A 20112-nucleotide genomic window follows, 5' to 3' on the forward strand; every position below is an offset into this window, starting at 1 on the left:
GTGAGTTCCAGGAAAGGCGCAAAGCGACACAGAGAAACTCTGTCTCATAAAAAAAAAGCGACACAGAGAAACTCTGTCTCATTAAAAAAAAAGGGGGGGGGATGGTTTTGTTGTTGTTGTTTTAAGATTTTATTTATTGGGCTGGAGAGATGATGGGTCAGAGGTTAAGAGCACTGGCTGTTCTTCCAGGGGTCCTGAGTTCAATTCCCAGCAACCACATGGTGGCTCACAACCACTTATAATGAGATTTGGTGCCCTCTTCTGGCCTGCAGGGATACATGCAGGCAGAACACAGTATACCTAATAAAAAATAAAAATAAAATAAAGATTTCTTTTAAAAATATTTTATTTATTATGTATACAGCACTCTGTCTGTACATCTGCCTGTAGGCCAGAAGAAGGCACCAGATCTTACTACAGATGGTTGTGAGCCACCATGTGGCTGCTGGGAATTGAACTCAGGACCCCTGGAAGAAGAGCCAGTGCTTGTAACTGCTAAGCCATCACTCCAGCCCAGAAATGTTTTAATATAAAGCCTTAGGAACTATTTTAAATGCAGGCCAATACATCTATAGAGTATGCCCAGGAATGATCAAGGTTGCCAGGTGTCACTCATGTTAATAGCTCGCAGACCACTTTTTGAGAAAAGTCAGAAAAATAACCTTTAAAGCTGGACTTGAGGACTAGAAAATGGCTCTGTGGATAAAGCATTTGCAGAGCAAGCAAAAGAGCCAGATTTGGATTCCTAGAATCCACATAACTGCTGGGTAGCATGATGGCCTGCCTGTCATCTTAGCCTTCAGGAGGCAGAGGCACCTGGAGCAAGCTGGCTAGTTAGACTAGGCAAATCTGTGAGCTCTGGGTTCAAATGAGGGACCCTACCTCAATATACAAGGTGAAGATTAAGACACCTGCCTCCATTCTCTGATATGATGCACCAGCACACGTGTGAACAGGCGTCCACATACACACCCCACACACCTATGAAAAGGGGGGGAAATGGGCATGGTGGTGCAAACCTTTACTCCCAGCAGTCAGGAAGCAGAGGCAGGGGGATCTTTGTGAGTTCAAGGCCAACCCTGGTCAACAGAGTGAGTTCCAGGACAGCTAGGACTCTGTTACACAGAGAAACCCATCTCAAAAAACCAAAAAAAAAATAAAAAATAAATAAATAAATTAAAAAAAAAAAAAAGGCTGGACTTCGCTCCCTCCTGCAGTCTCAGAACTTTGGAGGCCAAGGTTGGAAAATTACTACAATTTGGATACTAGTCAGTTTTATTTTAAACCTTTCTAGAGCTTTATTGAGAGAAAAAGGGAGAGAGAGAGAGAGAGAGAGAGAGAGAACACCGCTAGTCAGTTTGAAACCACTAACTGAAGCCATGGGAAAGACCTTCTCTCAACACCTGTTTCTTTTGTTTTTCGAGACAAGGTTTCTCTGTGTACTTTTGGTGCCTGTCCTAGATCCCGCTCTGTAGACCAGGCTGGCCTTCGAACAGAGATCCGCCTGGCTCTGCCTCCCGAGTGCTGGGATTAAAGGTGTGCGCCACCACCACCTGGCTTCATCCTGTTTCCATATTAATATCCTTTTTAGGAGCTGGAGAGGTGGCTCAGAGGTTAAGAGCACTGGCTGTTCTTCCAGAGGTCCTGAGTTCAATTCCCAGCAACCACATGGTGGCTCACAACCATCTGTAATGAGATCTGGTGCCCTCTTCTGGCCCGTAGACATACATGCATACTAAATAAAGGAATGAATAAATAAATCTTTAAAAAAATGCATGATGTATTTAAAAAAAATATCCTTTTTATCTGCAGAAACTGCCTCCCCAGAAAGGAGGTGTGCGGAAAGTCTTTGTCCTCTAGGATAGAGATGGTAAGTGTGGGAGTCATCACAGAGCCTTGTCATGCCAGGTAAGTTGGAAAACAAGGCTGGGGTAAGGGAGTGTGAGATGTGTTTACTTCTGCTTGGATGGCTGTAGTCATCCTTTCCGAGGTACCGGAGGATCCTTCCCCGCAGGTGGGAAGTCAGGACAGATGAAGTGGTCCTGTGGCCCCTGCAGACCCAGGTAGATAGGGCCAGTGCACCTGGTTACCAGTGCTTCCTGGTTACAGCAGGTCCTCAAGGGAGGGCAGCTGTGGGTGGTCACCACAAGAATGTCAGCCAAATGGCTGCAGCTCATTGTCAAGTGACAAAAAGAAAGCTGGAAACTTTGGAGTGCTCGGGCAAAGGTGAGGAATGACTAATTCTCCCACAATCTAGTCCCCAAAAATAAGTTCGAGATTTCTCTCAAGTAGACAAGAAGTCTTAACCCAGAAGACTTTCAAAGCTTGTCCATGTTTCTTTTTTCTGAAGTTTTTGTTCTGTTCTGTTATTTAATGGGTGAGTGCAGATGTGCCTGTCAAAGTCAGAGGATAACTTTCAAAAGTTGGGTCTTTGCTTCCAGCACGGGCTCTTCTGGGGCTCACACTTGGTCCTCAGCCGCTCCCTGAGCCGTCTTGTTGGCCCCCCACCATGTTTCTTTTCTTATTAAACTTCTTTGTTGGTATACAGGGAATGGGTTTCGCTGTGATAATTTCATTATATGAATGTATTTCATTATTCTTTGTTCATTTAACTTTAAAAATTTTTTATTATGTGTATGGGTGTTTTCCATGCATGTATGTTTGTGTACCACATGCATGCCTGTGGAGGCCAGAAGAGGCTATCAGATCCTCTGGAACTGGAACTACAGACAGTTGTGAGCCACCATGTGGTTGCTGGGAATTGAACTCAGGACCTCTGGAAAAGCAATCAGTGCTCTTGACCTCTGAGCCATCTCTCCAGCCCTATTATCCTGTCCTTGAGTGATTCCTGTCTAGGCCTCCGATTCACTGTGCTAAGCCATGAGCAGTATCCCTTTTCTCTGACCTCCATCTGACCCATATTTGTTGTTGCCAGGTCACAGCGACAGCCTGGCTTTCACCCTCAAACACCAAACAAAAACAGGAGGCACAGCGGCCAATCCTGGGATGCCCAGATCAGGCAATGGAGACAAGCCCTGCATATCTGGGGGCCCCCCAAACCAGCCTCTGCATGACAGGGAGGCCGAGGGTGTGTTCACTAGCCTGGCTCCTTCTATGGGTGGTGTAGGCTGAGCCCTGCTTTCTCCACTTTGCAAAAGACTCGGGTTTTATTGGGTGGAGGTGGGGAGTACCTGCATGAGCTCATGTCCTCTCACTCTGCCACCTCTCTAGGAAGGCAACTAAGACTTCCTAAGGCCAGTGGATGCTACTCCTGCATGACTGGCCGGCCCCAGGCCCCGGAATCCTCAGAGAAGTGGGACAGAGGCCAGAAAGAGGCCCAGGCCGTGTCCTCTGCCAAAACCCACCGGATCAGGGAAACAGACAGGGTCTGACCTATGACGGCAGAAGGCAGGGTCCAAAGGAGATGGGGGCTGGAGACAGAGGGCTTGCCTGAATGCATATGGACCTGTTTGGTCTCTTTTCCCACAAATAAAGTCCACAAAGGGACTGGGCAGGTTGCTGACCCCTGTAATCCAGCACTGGGCAGGCGAAAGCAAAGGATCAGGAGCTGTTTATTTCTGTCATTTAAAGCTTGATTTTGATAAAACATTAAGAGTTCTTTATTACAGAGATTAACAGAAGGGTCAGGAGTTTAAAGCCAGCCTCAGCCGCATTACATCCTGTGGCCAAATAACAAGACCTGCAAACAAACAAACAAACAGAAACAACAAAAAAGGCATGGCAATCAAAACCACCCATGAGAATTGAGAGGCATAAATCTGGGCAGGGCTGAGCTCTACTGGTAGGCCGTCTCAGGTCACACTACGAAACATGGTGTGCCCTTACGCATGACTTGCAGTGTTTTTAAATTTTGTTTTTTTGCAGTTTTCTTTTGTCCTGCATTATTGAGCTAAATTATCTACTTGTCCTTAGGACTATTTTGTTTTTATCTCCTTTCCTTCCTTCCTTTCTTTTTAATTTTATTTATTTATTCGGTGGTGGTGGGGAGGTGAGGTAGCACCTTACTCTGTAGTTCAGGCTGGCCTAGAATTCACTATGTAACCCAGGGTGGCCCTGAGTTTATGGCAATCCTCCTGCTTCTCTCAAGGGTCTGACTCAGTTTCTTCAATGCTAACTTAACTTTCACACAATCATTTAACTTTAGTAAGCATGGCTAGGAATAAAGGGACCAAGGTGACACTGGGTATAGTGGTCCACGTCCATAATCTCAGCACTGGCGAGGCAGAGGCAGGAGGAGCTCAGTGAATTGTAGGCTAGCCTGGTCTACACAATAAGTTCTAGGACAGCCAGATGTTCACAGCGAGACCCTGTCTCAAAACAAAAAACAAACAAACAAAACAAAACAAAACCAAAAAAGAAAATACAAGGTGTTAGAGTCTCAGATTTTGATACAACCTTTACCTACTATTTGGGCAATCATTCAGCCTTTCAGGTGGTTTTGTTGTTGATTTTTCTCATTTGGTGATTGAAAGGAAAATGACAAATATATTTACTTAAAGTATATAGTGCAAGCTAGGCAGTGGTGGTACATGCCCTTAATCCCAGCACTAGGGAGGCAAAGGCAGGTGGATCTCTTGTGAGTTCGAGGCCAGCCTGGTCTACAGAGCAAGTTCCAGGACAGCCAAGGCTACACAAAGAGACCCTATCCCCCAAAACCAAAACCAAACAAACAAAAAATATATAGTGCAACTAGACATGGGGGTTCATGTCTGTAATCCTAGCATCTGGGAGTCTGAGGCAGGAAGAACAGAGTTTAAGGACATCCTTAGCTACATAATAAGTTTGAGGCCTGAAGAAGCTGAATGAGACCCTGTCTCAAAAACAAGTAATAAAGTCAATAGAGTCTGTAGCACAGTGCAGTTGCTGGAAACCATGTCTCCTGTACTCTTGGTCAAATGTGCAATGCAATATAAATCTCCACCCCCCCCCCCTATTTTTTAGGTTTTACTGTGTAACCTTGGTTGGCCCCTGCACTTGAAATGTTGACCAGGCTTGCCTCTACCCTCTCAAGTGCTGGGATCTTAGATGTGTGCCACCAAACCTGACTTTCCACCTCCACTATTTGATTAATGCTTTATTCTTTTTTTTTCATTCTTTTCCAGTGTGCATACTTAAGGGTCCCGTTTCCTCCCCAGCTCAAAGAGGATCCCCAGCACAGCACGCGGTCTACTGCTGTTTACCTGCCCCAGACACGTAGGGTAGGGAACAGTCAAAGAAAACACACGTTTTTTAGGGACTTGCTGCTACTACTGTAATAATGAAGTGACTGAATTACCATTTTCTAACCAATTAAAAAGGAAACTAAAAGTCTGCCCTCCTAGAGCTCAGAGCATGAGAACATTTATTGAAAACTTTTTTTTTTTTGTTACCTGAGACTCTAGTTTACAGAAGAGCCAGGAACCTCTATGGGTCCCCCCCCCCTTACTGACATCAACATTCAGTTCTTGAAAAAGGACTTAAAACTTTGGCTGAGGTGGGAGATGATGGAGGAGATTTAATAAAAAGTGGTTTCCAGTTCCTGAAGCGGAAATATAGTACAGTCGACACCGGTTCCTCATAGGCCAGCTTCCTCCCTCTCTCGCTGTCTTAAGTGGTCCAGCCATAACCACCGTGCTCCCCCCACAACACCCGCCCCCCCGCGATTGAACCACCTATGATGTCATAATCACAATCCCATTACCTCATCCTGCTGGGGGGGGGAGGGGGAGGCGGACAGGGAAGGGAGGGAGTGAACAGCCTCGGGCCCGCCTCAGCTTTACAAAGTATTTTGGGTGAGAACAAATGACGGGAACAAGAGGACACAGCCCCGCAACCGTTATAAATCCCAGGTTTATAAAGGTTCCGGCAGATCCCGCAGCTAGAAGAGGCGCTCCAGGGACCCAGAGCAGGCCCTGATCGGCGCTTGGACTACATTTCCCAGCAGCCTTCGCACTGAGGGTCGGTCCTTTGCCGGGGGAAGGGGGGGGGGGATGCTTACAGAAAGATGGCTGTTTCGGAAGGGATAGGAGACCAGGTGAGAAGGCTGTGGCTAATACCGTTTGGGGGGTCTGAGTGAAGCGAGACCGTTCAGCTGGGAAGATGGGGCACTGGAAGGACTGGACACTGGCTTTGTTTACCTTTATCCGACATGGCTTCCCCTACGGGCTTCAGGATATGCTTCCAACTGGGCGCGTCCACTCTGGGCGATCTTTTGGAGGGGGTGATTGGTTCGTGCGGACGCCACCCCGTCCCCAGATCGTAGCTTAGGCTCCTTCCCGACGGCAGCACGCTGGAAAGGTTTGAGGGGGGAACCACAGAGGGCCCGGGTCTCTTCGGGCGGCTCTGGGGGGGTTCGGCGAACAGGAGCGACCCCCCCACTCTCCTCGAGGGCGCGTTGGTTCGCGCCAGCGCCTTTTAAGGGCACCGTGGGGCGAACGGAGCGCTCAGAGCTGCTCCGGCCGCGGCCCTGGGAGCTGGAGGAGCCGCGGTAGGTAGCGGAGGGCAGGTGGTGCTGGGGCCTCGGGGCGGGCACCGCGACCGTCCCCTCCCTCCCTCCCTCTCCTCCCTCCCCTCCCCCAGGCCAGCCGCTGGCGCGGCCGAGCCTCGCAGGCCGCCTCGGCGGGAGAGCACGGGACCCGGTTGGGGGAGGGGGTGGCGGAGTGCATGTCCCGGACCCTCCCCATCCTCTGCGTCCTGAGTTCGCTTCCCGCGGTCAGAGGGGGAAACCCGAATGGGAAGAGGAGAGCGACAGTCCCCCCTGAGCAAACCCTGGAGTGCCCTCCCCCCCCACCGCACACCCCCCCCTCCTCCCGGCCAGTAGATGCCCCATGCCCCACCCCGCGGGGACAGGCAGGGCAACAGAGGGAGAGGTTGAAGATTAGAGGGAGCCCAGCCGTTTGTTTTTTCGTCGTGGTGGGGGGATGGGTGCACCCCACTTGTCACCCCTGTCTTCAGCAGCACCATATGGAAGAAGAGCAGTCTGATAGCTTTTCCCCCCACCTCCCTCCCTCGCTTATGTTTTTCCTTCAGTTTCTCCCAGAGGTTTGGGACTGGGACCTGGGGGGGAATGCCCCCAGGGAATTTATGACTTTCTTTTCCCCTGGCCTGACTCGATCCTAGGTTGTCCAGGTTTCAGCACAACCTCAGTCTCCCTGAAACACAAGTGTCAGGGGTTCCTTCCATCCAATAGGCGTTGGGGGGTGTCTAGTCGTTATCTTAGGGGGCTTGTGGTGGAGCGAGACCCTGGGTTGAGAGTTGGGCCTGGTGGGGTTGCTGGGAGGGCCGAGCGGCCTGCTGCTCAGTGAAGGGCTGAGCCTTGTGCCAGTAATGTGAAGCTGAGAAGTTTTAACTTGTTTAGTCCATGTTGAGGGCTGTCTACCCTTCAGATACACAAAATGGAAGGGGAAGGAAGGCCGCCAGAGAGACCTTCTCACACTTTTTTTTTTTAATGTCTGCTTGAGAACGAGGAGACCCCTTGCAGAGCTGGTTTGCCTTCTTTTGTGTCCTGGTTTGATTCCTTATGGCTTCCGTTCTGTTCCCCCTCTCAGCCTGGCCTGTTTTAGGAAACTCGGGCTGAGAGTATCAGTTGCGTGGTGGTAGTTGCATTGTTCCAATTACCGCTGTGTGTGGCCACATCCCAACAATTAAAATGCAGAAAAATAGAAAATCACTCTCTTCAGCTGCTCCTAGAGAGGCCTGGGAGTTTACTGTTGGTCCAAATGCCTCATGAAAAGCTTGAAAGTTTTTTCACTCCCTGCTCCTCATGGCTGGTCAGCCTGGGGTCTCGAGGGTAAAAGTCTCCACTTAGCTTCCCTTGTTGATTTTTGAGGGCAGAGTTAAGAAAATAGGAGCAGAAGAGAGTCCAGCTTTACCTTCTCCCACCAGAACGCAGGGAAGCAGCCGAGGGGAGGTCTCAGGAAGCTGGAACTTTGTTCGCCTTGGTAGTAATAATTATGCATGGAAATGATAGTTAACTGTAGTGATGATTGACTGCTGCACCTTTCTTCCCAAGAACTCCAAATACATCCTAGGGTACTTTGCTCTTCTTTGTTGCCTTCCTCGGAGACGATACCCCCCCTTTTTTTGTAAGGGGGTGGTCTCCCCCTACCCCACCCCAGGTCATAGGAGGAAGAGACCAAGCCCTTAGGCTCTTCCTTGATGAGCAAGTGAGGGAGGATGGTGTCTAGCCAGAGATAGACCCTATTGCCTTCTTCATCTGAATGATATCACCACTTCGGGCATGCCAAGGCTTTGAGAACCTATGTGAACTCCTACTTTTTTTATAGGCCAGTTGGTAAGGAATTGTTCAGTTTGGTAGTTCATGTAGCCTTGTTCTGGTATAGAATAAGATTTTATACCCATTTTACATGGAAGCAGGAATGTTATGTGGTTAGCCAAAACTGACTGAGCATATTGAATTAAGACTTGGTGGTGGCAGCTTTCTCTTTTTGTTTTTAGGCAGGGTTGTAGCCCAGGCTGGCCTTATGAGCTCTTGTGTTCCTTCTTGCACCTCCCAGGTGCTGGGATACCAGGTGTGTGCTCAGGACTTGGATTTCTTGGTTGGTTCTTCTCTGTACTAGTTAATGCTCCACGGCCTCGGGTCTGCCTGTTGGTCATTTATGGGAAGAGGTAAAAGAAAAGACATTGTTGACCTCCCTCCTCTGAGCAAGCCAAAGGCCCCTCAGGTAGGAAATGTGTGGGATTTTGAAGCTTGCTCTTTGATAAAAAATAGTTTGCTTCAGTCATAAGGAAGAATCTTGGTTAATTATATCCATGGTCTTTGAGTGGGATCATGAAAAAAACTTGGTTGAATGAAGTCATGGAGTTGTTTTTAATATCTGTACAGTTGAAATGTAATCGGAACCAACCACCCTGACCATTCCTTCCCATTGTATAAGAGAATACTCACAGTATCTACTGGGGAAGAGTGGTGTATCAGCTATTCAGGCCATAGGAGGGTTCAGAATCCCATCCTGACCTGAAGCAGAAAGCCATGCCTTGCTCCTCTCCTGGCACTAAGCCCCTGTGGTTTAGGAGAAGAGTTCCCTTCTTGGCTTCTGGCTGTAGGATAAAGAGAATATTGTGCTAATTCGGTATGGAAATAACCATTTGGGCATCTCTCATTTGAATCTGTTTCCTAAGTGGTGCTGATATTCTAGGTAGACACAGCAGGGCATAGGCCAGGTGAGGAGTGGTAAATAGGCTTCAATGTGCCATCTTCGGTTTATTTTACTGGATATCTAGAGTGCCAAGTTCAGTGTGTTTCTGAGGCCATCTTTAGGCTCACTGGGAGAGTGCTATGATCAATTACCGATGTCTACAGAGGCCTGGCCTAGGGATGCTGGGGTATGTGTGCCCTGCATTCCCCAGCTCTGCACCAGGTACATCTCTAATGTTACTTGGGGCTGATCCCTCTGTGATTGGCAGACTCAGCAGGCATGACTGGAGAGGGAAGTCCCAATGGTGCTAGAATGGTGCTTCAGTGGCAGAAGACGGCTCACGAGTGAGATCCGGAAGAACGACAGGGAAGACATCCGTCATTTGCTCCGAAGTGTGCAAGTCAAATCCTGGGCAAAACATGATAACCCTGATCACTGAGCAGCTACAGAAGCAGACTCTGGATGAGCTGAAATGCACACGCTTCAGCATCAGTCTGGTAAAAGACCAGTATTCCTACTTCTTCGTGATTTTCCCCCTCTTTTTTTTTTTTTTTTTTTTTTTTCTGGAGGCTGTAGTTTGTTGCTACAATTTTACCCTTGTTCGGTGTTGTATGAAACATGCTTGTACTGGAAAAGCCCACTAACAGCTCAAAACCCAGCCCAAGAGAAAGGGGACAGGGATACTAACATTTGGGCAAAAAGGGCTTTGTAATGTTTAAAGGTGTGGCTTATTTCTCACCGACTTTGGGAAGAGAACAACACAAGAGTCTCTTAATATCCTGGTAGCCCATGAATTATAGGGAGAATGTAAGAGGTCTCTCTAGAAGTGTCCTTGCCCTGAACCCAAATAATGATGGATAATCTCTCTCTTAGCCTTTGCCTGATCATGCAGACATATCCAACTGTGGGAACCCTTTCCAGCTTGTGTCTGGTAAGGAATCTGTGGTTTATATGTATGTGTGTTTGTGCTTCTGTCCACACATTTCTGTGATTAATTTTTAATGACCATTACTGGTTAACCTACCTTTAGTTTTTGCAGTGGGCCTTTTGTTTTGCTTTGTTTTGAGACAGGGTCTTACTCTGTAGACCAGGCTAGCCTTGAAGTCACAGAGATCTGCTTCTGCCTCTAGAGTGATAGTGTTAAAGGTGTCCTGCCACCACACTAGCTTGTGTTTTTTTTTTTGTTTGTTTGTTTTTGTTTTTCTTGAGACAGGGATTCTCTATGTAGCTCTGGCTGTCCTGGAAATCATTTTGTAGGCCAGGCTGGCCTTGAATTCAGAGAGCCACCTGCCTCTGCCTCACCAACTGCTGGGATTAAAAGAGTGTGCCACCACCACCACCACTACCACCACTGGCCACCAGCTTGTTTTTTTTTTTTTTTTTTTTTTTTGTCAAGGCCACCTTCTGAGAGTGCTATCTATCTCTGTTTTACTGTCTTGTAGGAAAATCATGTTCAGTTTATTCTTTTGTTTTTGAGGAAGGATCTTGTAGCCTAGGCTGACCTAGAACTTTTTTTTTTTTTTACCTAGAACTCTTAACAGTCTTGCTATTGAGTGCTGGGTTGTAGGTGTGAGCCTAGATCAGTTTAACTTTTCTAATGTAATTGCTTTGAAGTGGTAATACATTTACATAGTTTAAAAATAGCAAAAATATTATGTTGATAAAAGTCATCGTCTCCTGTTTCCAATCCATTTAGTTCCTAGTTCCTCCCTAAAAGTACCTTCTGAAAGCTGTGGCTCAGAGACAGGGCATTTGGCTGGCATGTATGAGGCTCTTCCTTTGCTCTTAAGAACTGTGTGTGGCATGGAGAGGCAACTCCTATTATTAGGTTTATTGTTGTTGTTTTACATTTATTATATAAAATGTATGCACATGTGTGCTACAGTGTATGGAGGTCAGAGAACAATTTGTAGGAATCAATTTTCTCCCACCACATGGGTCCTGGGGATGATTGAACTCAGGTCATTAGGCCTGACCTGAAACACCTTTACCCTTTAGCCATCTTGTTGACCTATAAACTTCTTGTTCTCTTTTTCACATGGGGTGGGGGTGCTGTGCATGTATGAATGCAGAGTGCATATATGGAGGTAAGGGAACACCATGCCTCAGGAGTTGGTTTTCGTTTTCTACTATGTAGTTTCTAGGGATTGGGGGTCCAACTCATCAGGCTTGACAGCAACTACCTTTATCTGTTGAGCTTTCTTGCTTGGGCCCTGTTAACTAGTTTCTTATATATATTGAACGATCCAACTAGAATTTTTTTATTTTTTATTTTTATTTTTTTGGTAGTACTTGGGATTGAGCCTCGGACTAAGACATACTAAGCAAGCACCCTGTTACAGGACTGTGTAGGTGGAGTTTTTCTGTCCCACCAGTCAACTCTGTCCCGCCAGCAGGCTCCCAAATAACCACACAGAGACTTATTGTTAAGTATAAATGTTTGGCCAATAGCTTAGGCTTGTTACTAACTAGCTCTTATGTCTTAACCCATATTTCTTCTTCCTTTTTTTAAAAAAATTTTTTTTTAAGATTTATTTATTATATTTGCAGTGTTCTGCCTGCATGTATCCCTGCAGGCCAGAAGAGGGCATCAGATCTCATTACAGATGGTTGTGAGCCACCATGTGGTTGCTGGGAATTGAACTCAGGACCTCTGGAAGAGCAGTCAGTGCTCTTAACCTCTGAGCCATCTCTCCAGCCTCCACATTTCTTATTTACACTCTACCATGTGGTGGTACCTTTGTTCAACAAGGCATATGTATCTCCTGCTTCCTTTACTCTCACAGGCGACTCCTTGGCTCTGCCCTTCTTCCCAGTGCCCTCTCAGTTTGGCTCTCCCACCTAACCTCTTCCTGCCTAGCTATTGGCCAGTCAGCTCCTTATTACCAATGAGAACAACACATCTTCACAGTGTACAGAAGGATTATCCCACAGCAGGACTGCATCTCAACTCTTTATTTTGTCTTGAACCGGCTCTGTAGTTGAGGCTGATGTTGATTCCTACTCCTCTGCCTGCCTCCTAAAGTGCTGGGATTCCAGGTGTGTGCCACCATGCCCAGATTACTTTATCTTGAGATAGGGTTTTTCTAAATGTCACAGACTGGCTTTGACTTTGTAACCTCCTGCCTCAGCCTCTGGGATTACAGGTCTATGTCACTAGACCTAACTCATAATTTCTAGTTTTTTGGTTTTTTTTTAATTATACTTATGGAGGGGCGGGGTCTGTGTCCTATGGCCTGTGGGCGTTGGGTTGGTTCTTTGCTTCTACTTTGTAGATCTCAGGGATGAACTCAGGTCATCGGGCTTGGCAGCAAACACCTTTATTCTCTGAGACATCTCGCTAGCACTTGGATATCTGTATACAAGTAGAAGCAAGTATAAGTCTGTCTGCATTATTGCTTTTTTGGCAGAGTTTTCTGTTAGTGTCTGCTCCGTTATAGCGTAGTGCAGCTGGGTACCTTTCCCAGTCTGTGCTGAGTGGTTTCCTGTTTTACGTAGTTGTACATTCCTACACTGTAGGGATCTGTATTAGTTTACCTAGTCCATGTTGATGGAGATTTGGGCAGTTTGCAGTCTTCTCTAATTTTGGGGCGTGTGTGCACATATTGTATGTGCACGTGTGTATGTATGCATATTTGACACGTGTCAGGTGTTCTGTCCTGTCCCTCCGCCTCACTCCTTTGAGACAGTCTTTCATTGAACCTGGAGGTAGGCTGGCAGCCAGCACGCCTCAGTGATCCTCCTGTCTCCACCCTACAGCCCCAGATGTGGGTGCCTGGCTATCTGTGTTAGGATCTAAACTCTGGTTCCCAGGCTTACACAGCAAGTGTTCTCACCTAGTAACCACCTCTCCAGACTCCTTTTCTATTCTTTACAGAGAACGTTAGTAAATAACTGTCCCCAGTTCATTTTTAATATGTGACAATACATCTGAAATGTAAATTCCTAGAGTATGAATTAATCTAAGGGCCTGTGATCATGAGCATAACTAAGACAGCCAGAAGCTCTCTAACCTGTGTTGCTGGGCTGCTACACATCTCCTTTCTGGGCTACCTGGCAAGCAGCTACATTCTTTCTCTTGTTGAGAAAACAAAAACACAAACACTTGCTGAAGGCCAGGTCTTAGGCATAAGGACCCCTGCCCCCTGCCTCATGAAGGCTGGTAAGGAGAGGAACTGTCGACCAAATGCTTGCTATGGTCAAGTCTGGTTTTATATACTTTGATTTGTGCCTTTTCTAGAGAATTCTTGAGAAAACTTGGAATAGGCCCATTGTCCTGTAGTGAGCTATTTCCCCCAAATCAGTCTTAAATGGGGAAGTAAAGGCAGGAGGATAAAACGCATTCAAGGTCACCGGTGGTTATGTAGCAGTTTGAAGCCAGTTTGGGTTACACGAGACCCTGTCTCAAAATAAGTCACAATTGGGGGGACTAGAAAGATGATAAAGTGCCTGCAGTGTGTTTGGATTTGTCAGGGTCCCCAGCATTCACATAAAATCCAGGAACGATGGCAGAGTCTATAATTCCAGTGCCTAGAGAGGTAGAGACAGGTTGGCCAGCCAGCCTATCCTAATTGATGAGTGACAGGTTCAGTGAGAGTCCCCACCTCAAAAAAAAAAAAAAAAAAAAAGAAGAAGAAGAAAAGAAAGAAAGAAAAAAAATTGGAAGGGGTAGGGAGGATGTCATAAAGTGCTTGACGACCTGAGTTCCATCCATAGGACCCCCATGATGGAAGGAGAGACTGATTTCCCCAAGTTGTCCTCTGACCTTCACACACATGATTGTGTGTGTATGTACATGTTTGTTTGTGTACATGTACATGTGGGTATGGACAAGAGTCCACATACATGGAGCTCAGAGGTCAACATCTTATGTCTTGCTCAATGGCTCTCTACCTCATTTTATTTTTAAATTACATTTATTTGTGTGTGTGTGTGTGTGTGTGTGTGTGTGCGCGCGCGCGCGCGCCAGCACTTGGGAGGCAGAGATAGGTAGATCTCTGAGTTTGTGACCAGCCTGGTCTACATAGAAAATTTCAGGCCAACCAGGGCTATATAATGAAACCTAGTCTCAAAAAAATTTTTTTTGATTTTTCAAAATTTATAACGAAGGCCTAAGAGGAAGGGAAGCAGAGTATGCACATAAACAAACACGAGAGAACAAAATTAACGCAGGATCTCAGGGTTCTCGGAGCACACGTTCTGCCGTCAGACCCCCAGCATCTCCTTTGCCTTTCCTGGGGATGGAAGCAGTTGCTTAGCGGCTGGATTACTTCCTGTGGACAGTACTGCCTTCCTTGGTCGTGGTGGCACAGAAGAGAGGAAGAAGGGCTGGGTGGTGGAGGTGGAGGTGCACGCTTTTAATCCCAGCACTCGGGAGGCAGAGGCAGTCGGGTCTCTGTGAGTTCGAGGCCAGCCTGGGCTACAGTTCCAGCACAGCCAGGACTGCTACACAGAGAAACCCTGTCATGGAAAAAAAAAAAAAAAAGGAAGAGGGCCAGAGAAGGCGAACATAGGCCTGATTTTCAGAACTGAGACTGGGAGCAGGGAAGGTTGGGTTGAAGATTGGGCTGGTCTGGGAGCCCGGGGGTGAGCGGGGCATACACACAGACATGCAGGTTTCTCTTGACGATTGTACCTTTGAGAGGAAGTGGCAGATGGTGGGTAAATGTCCTTTATTCCAGGTGGGTTCTTAGGATGAAGGTAGCGCAGTATAGTAAAGTCTGAGTCGTGTTTTGTTCATTTGATAGCTACACTTCGGAGCAAGTTAGACGGCTGTCCCCTCCTTCATGGAGATTTTTGTGAAACCACACGAAGTATTTGCTACACTGTGTGATGCGGAAGCTCTTGTAATGTGTTAGCTGTTGTTAATCCTTTTTATTATGAATGCCTTTCAGAAGGTGCTTCCTGGAGGGGCCTGCCCCACTGTTCCTGTGCTGAGTTCCAGGACAGCCTCAACTTCAGCTACCACCCCTCAGGCCTGAGCCTGCACCTCAGACCACCCAGTCGGGGAAACTCCCCACAGGAGCAGCCCCTCCCCCAAGTCCTGAGCCCTGAACCCCCAGACCCAGAGAAGCTTCCTGTGCCCCCTGCTCCTCCATCCAAGAGGCACTGCCGCTCCCTCTCGGTGCCTGTGGACCTGTCTCGCTGGCAGCCGGTGTGGCGGCCCGCCCCCTCCAAGCTGTGGACTCCCATCAAGCACCGGGGCAGTGCTGGAGGGGGTGGGCCGCAGGTGCCTCACCAGAGCCCCCCGAAGCGGGTCTCCAGCCTCAGGTTCCTCCAAGCTCCCAGTGCCTCTTCTCAGTGTGCCCCAGCCCACAGACCCTACAGCCCTCCTTTCTTCAGCCTGGCCCTGGCCCAAGAGTCCGCTCAGCCCTGCGCCACCTCCCCGCAGAATGGTTCTTGGGAGAGCGATGCTGAGTCCCTGTCACCCTGCCCACCCCAGCGCCGCTTCTCCCTGTCCCCCAGCCTGGGCCCACAGGCCAGCCGCTTCCTGCCCTCTGCCCGGAGCTCCCCTGCGTCTTCCCCGGAGCTGCCCTGGAGACCTCGAGGTCTCCGCAGCCTCCCCCGAAGCCGCTCACAGCCTTGTGACCTGGATGCCCGCAAAACTGGGGTCAAGCGGCGTCACGAAGAGGACTCCCGGCGCCTGCGGCCTTCCCTGGACTTCGACAAGATGAATCAGGTGGGACTGGCAGGCCAGCGGAGCGGAGAGGAGAGTGGGAGGACTTGGGGAGGCCTTCTTACAGGCATCCCTGGGAACTCCTGGTCTCCAGAGTTTATTCTAGGAGGCCATCTGGCTTGCCTGGGACCTTTGATTCGGAACCTTTAAAGTCTTGTGCCTTGTCAGATTAACCCTTGATGTTCAGGGAAACTAGGCTGAGACGTTAACCTTCCGGCAGGGATCCCCGATTGTCCTGCCAGAGGCACCCCCACCCCACCCCGAGAACTCTGAAGCCACAAAGGGCCTGTCACCAGAGTCCGCCCCTTGTGCGTAGGGTTGAGCGTGCTCCCTGCACGTCCTGCCTCTGTGAGCCTGTGGAGCCCTCCACGGCTCTCCCAAGCCCGCTCCCCCCCCGCCCCCCCCCCCCCGAGAGCAGCTGCTGCGTGTGCTTCTCCACTTTGTCCACGGTTTGCTTTCTAGACCACTGGGTCACGGGTCTCTGAGAATTTGTTCCTTTAGTCGTTCAGCCATTTGGGAAGCGTTCATGGCAAAATCGATGTACTTGGGCTTTTCCCGGGCACTGGCAGGCCAGAGTGGCCAAAAAGCAGATGGTGGTGTTGACCTCGTGGAGCTTATAAATGAGTGTGTTTGGATTTGTTGGTTTGTTTTAAAGAGAAGGTCTTTCTATTTATCCCAGGTTGACTTCAGCCTCCTGAGCTAGGAGAGTGTGGATCCCCCCCATGCCCCATCATGACTCACAGCGCCATTCTTTTTTGTGGCGCCTGTGAGTGAACCTGTGTCCTTAGACACGCTATGCCAATGCTCGGGCGCTGTGTTAACACTCAGCCCCCAGGCCTCCATGCTTTGCTGTGGTTCACGCTTGGTTTGGTTTTTTGAGACAGGGTCTAATTATTGTAGTCCAAAACACAACTGTGTAGACCAGGTTGGTCTTGAACTCTCAGAGATCTGCCTGCCTCTGCCTCCCAACTACTGGGATTAAAAAAGTGGAAACTGAAGTTCTTTCCTTAGAGAAATTTAGTACATGGATACTAAATGTTTCAAATTTTATAATTTGGAAGCTCACTCTAAAACCTAGAATTTCTGCCTTCGAGTGTAACTGAGACACTTTAAAATTTATTTTTGGAGGGCCAGGAGACATGGCTCAGTGGTTAAGAGCACAGGTCCTCTTCCAGGGGACCTGGATTTGATTCCTAGCACCCACGTGGTGTAACTCCAGTTCCGGGGGACTTGACGCCCTCTGCCGGTCCCTGCAGGCGTTGTTTCTATCCACATGACACACAGACATGCATGCAAGCCAAACGCCATACACAGAGACTAACCAGTGGGGAATTTCTGAAATTTTATGTTACTTTGGGAAATTAACGTCTTTGTGTCAACGTTGCTGTTTGACAGAAACCATACTCAGGAGGAGGTCTCTGTCTCCAAGAAACAGCTCGGGAAGACAGCAGCGCCTCTCCACCGTGGTTCATGGCCTGGAGCCCCCCACCTCTCTCTGCTTCCTGCAGTCCTGTTGAGGGCTCGTCCCACGCGCAGAGTGAAAGCGAGGAGGAAGAAGAGGGGGCAGTGCGGTGGGGTCGGCAGGCACGACACAAGCGGACACTGTGCCAGCAGGACTTTGGGGACCTGGACCTGAACCTGATTGAGGAAAACTAAAACGGAGAGGCTGCTTCCTGGGGCCACACAGACTGACTGTCTAATGGCTACTAACCCGTGTGAAGGCCCCAAGGCTGAGGGCCCAGCCTGGGAAAGGGGGTGAGTGGAGGGCTCTGACTCAGGGCAGCCCGAGTCTTCTCGCTCCAGCAAGCTCGACCATGCCAAGAGACTGGCCGGGACAAGATAAACGGAGCTGGTGGCGGGGGGACAGCCCCCGAGCAGACCCTCCCCATGGCGGCCCTGAGTGTGAGTATCCCTGCCGCTGAGAGCACTGGGCAGGGTAGGAGGGGTCTCCTGACCCCAGCTCGGGGAATTTCACTAGCCCCTTTGCTTCAAAGGGCACTTGTGTCTTAGAATTTGGCCAGGGTGGGGGCGTTCAGTCAGCCGCCTCGGAGAAATTGTGTGAGTGCGTGTGTGTGCATGGGCGTGTACTTGAGGAAAGGTGTGTTTGTGTCGCCTTAGGGAAGGAAGGCAGTTGCTCCTTTAACAGCAGAGCATCAGGATGCCCCCAGAATCTTGACTTGCTTCTTTCTTTCTCTCTTTTAATATGACGTTGGGCTTGTTCAAGGTGTCAAGAGTAGAGGGGCTCTTTTTTTTTTTTTTTTTTTTTTTTTTTGGTCTTAATCGCTCTGGAGCCAGGCTTTTAAGTTCATAGCATTACTTGCTCTGCAGACGGCTCTGTTTTGGGGTCTAAGTCCGGTGACCTCAGCTAATGGTCTTTTCCTCAGTCCTGCCCTCTCCCACTAGATAAATCTAGGACGGAGGGCTTGTAGGAAGGTCGCATTCATTGTGTTCATCAGATTATCTAAGCTGTACACAGCCTGCCTCCCTTGTTCTCTGAGTAGGTGCAAGCAAGGGCAGTTGAGGCCGAACTGAGGAGTTCTCTCTTTCCTTCACCAAGGGGACCCTCTCATGTTCTGATCTTTCAAGTCAGAGGCAGAGTTGGTGCCCAGAATATGTTGAGGCAGACCAGTAGCAGGAGCACTGACATTTAGTCCCCAGAAATCCTGGATCCCCACCCCAGCACCGCCTTTGGAAGCTGGCTGTAGGGAAACTTCTTGCAAGATCTAGGCCCAGTCTCCTTCTGATCTTCGAGCAAGAGGAAGGGTGCTGAGCGTTTCATAGTTTGCTTGTCTTCCACTCTTGCCAGGAAATGTTTATTTGCCTCTAATTGGTCCTGCGAGACCACGGAGAGGCTGGGGTGCACCGAGGGATTGGCTGGGGATGCGTGAGGCGAAGGCCCTGAGAAGCAGCTGGGAGTTTGTTGTTGTTGGATTGGATTTCCTTTTTTGTTTCTTACCCACAACTGCAGCCGGTGCAGCGGGTCCCAGTGGCCACAGTCATGGACTTAAGACTGCAGATACCCTGGTAGGGTTGGCACCAGGAGGCATGCATAGAGAAGCTGCTACTGTTGCAGTCTGCGAGGCTTTGTTTAGAACACCCTGCATAACGCATTTGGACCTGCCCTTCCCGTTTATCATAGTAAGGGCATTTTTCTGTTCCATTTCAAGGGTGTCTTCAGGGGAGGTAGCCATGTCTTCTTGAGCCTGTGGCCCTCTGGTTCTACTTTTCCAGGGCTCCTCCCTTTCTCCTGGCTAGTTACCACATATTACCACTGGGCTACCAGTCTCTAAGGGCCTAAGAGAGGCTCTCTCGAGAATCCAGGGAAACTGAGCCCAGGAGTTTTACCCATCCTTGGTTTCATCCTTCCCCGGTTCTCCCTCTCTGGTCCATAATTTCCCTGGTGCCAGCTTCTTTTCCACCTGGGGCATCCTCATCCTTGGGCTCTGCTGCAGATGGCAGTGTCAGCCTCCGGTAGGTGACTGGCAGTGCCAGTGGGGTCTCTGCAAGGCCCTACCTACATTTAAGTGATGGTAACGGTTCTGCCTCCATCCTGGCTTCCCCAAGCCCTTAGGTCCCCGCCCTTAGGGAAGGAGCCTGCAGCTGTCATATTTTGATTCCACTCCTTTAAGTCTGGAATGTTAAACTAGGCAGAACTATCATCTTGCTTCCCAGTTCAAATGCCTCTGGCCCTGGAACAAGCCTTTTCAAGACGTGAATCATTTTGCTTTACACAATAGATCTGTTCCAACAGTTCTGTGTAAACCAAAGGCTGTTTTTTAATGCATTTGGACTGCTGGCCATTTAAAAGCAGCCTAGGATTGCTTCCTTGGTAAAGTGAGCAACCTCCCTCTACGTTAGCCGGTTTCATTATCCGGGTTCTCACCCTTGGGCTTCCCCAGAGTGGAGCACACCTCCGGGGCTGTGGCTGAGGCTGTGGTGATGTCTGCATCTGTGCTGCGTGTGTGGTGTGGCTGGCCAGTAGGTGAGTAGTACTGCGTGTGTGAGGGAAGCCGCTCCCAGGCTGACGCGCTCCTCCTGTGCCCGGTGACTGCCCACTGGCAGCCCTCGCTGCCCTTCATCCCACCTGCTGCCAAAGTCCCTGTGCTAATGGGATTACAGAAACAAAAAGTGGACAACATTTTTCGTAAACTTTGTTTTATATTAAAAAATCCATAAGTCTGTGTGTGTTAAAACATGAGGTTCTGCCTCTGTGGCTGTGTTTGAAAAAATAAAGTTTTATTAGAATAATCCATTTTCCCAAGCAACCTTGTGTACTAT

The 20112-nt window shown here is 48.9% G+C and overlaps 2 protein-coding genes across 5 annotated transcripts in view; one reads left to right on the plus strand and one right to left on the minus strand.

The window, feature by feature from the left end:
* Cdc25c (cell division cycle 25C) overlaps window positions 1-6562 on the minus strand; it is a 29936-nt gene extending 23374 nt beyond the window's left edge. The window contains exon 1 of the mRNA XM_042264389.2: window positions 6138-6562. The gene's annotated coding sequence lies outside the window, so the exon portion shown is untranslated. The remainder of the gene's footprint in view (window positions 1-6137) is intronic.
* Fam53c (family with sequence similarity 53 member C) lies at window positions 5713-20099 on the plus strand. Of its 4 annotated transcripts, none has more exons than XM_076554967.1 (5): window positions 5713-5792; window positions 9427-9655; window positions 10032-10089; window positions 15053-15837; window positions 17230-17523. In XM_076554967.1, exons 2-5 carry the CDS (start codon window positions 9578-9580, stop codon window positions 17488-17490), a joined length of 1182 nt encoding a protein of 393 aa, XP_076411082.1. In that variant the 5' UTR covers window positions 5713-5792; window positions 9427-9577; the 3' UTR covers window positions 17491-17523. The 4 variants fall into 4 exon arrangements, with proteins under 4 accessions (XP_076411082.1, XP_042120326.1, XP_042120327.1 ...); XM_042264392.2 differs by having other exon boundaries at window positions 5717-6034; window positions 17230-20099; XM_042264393.2 differs by having other exon boundaries at window positions 5727-5958; window positions 17230-20099.
* Window positions 20100-20112: the final 13 nt, after the last annotated feature.

Source organism: Peromyscus maniculatus, chromosome 19, assembly GCF_049852395.1.
Source record: "Peromyscus maniculatus bairdii isolate BWxNUB_F1_BW_parent chromosome 19, HU_Pman_BW_mat_3.1, whole genome shotgun sequence".
NCBI lineage: Eukaryota > Metazoa > Chordata > Mammalia > Rodentia > Cricetidae > Peromyscus > Peromyscus maniculatus.

Excerpts from the sequence above, each read along its gene's own strand:
- Fam53c (XM_076554967.1), top strand. The coding sequence starts at position 9,578 with ATGATAACCCTGATCACTGAGCAGCTACAGAAGCAGACTCTGGATGAG. Across the intron at positions 9,656-10,031 it reads CACGCTTCAGCATCAGTCTG|CCTTTGCCTGATCATGCAGA; the intron begins GTAAAAGACCAG and ends TCTCTCTCTTAG. Across the intron at positions 10,090-15,052 it reads CCCTTTCCAGCTTGTGTCTG|AAGGTGCTTCCTGGAGGGGC; the intron begins GTAAGGAATCTG and ends AATGCCTTTCAG.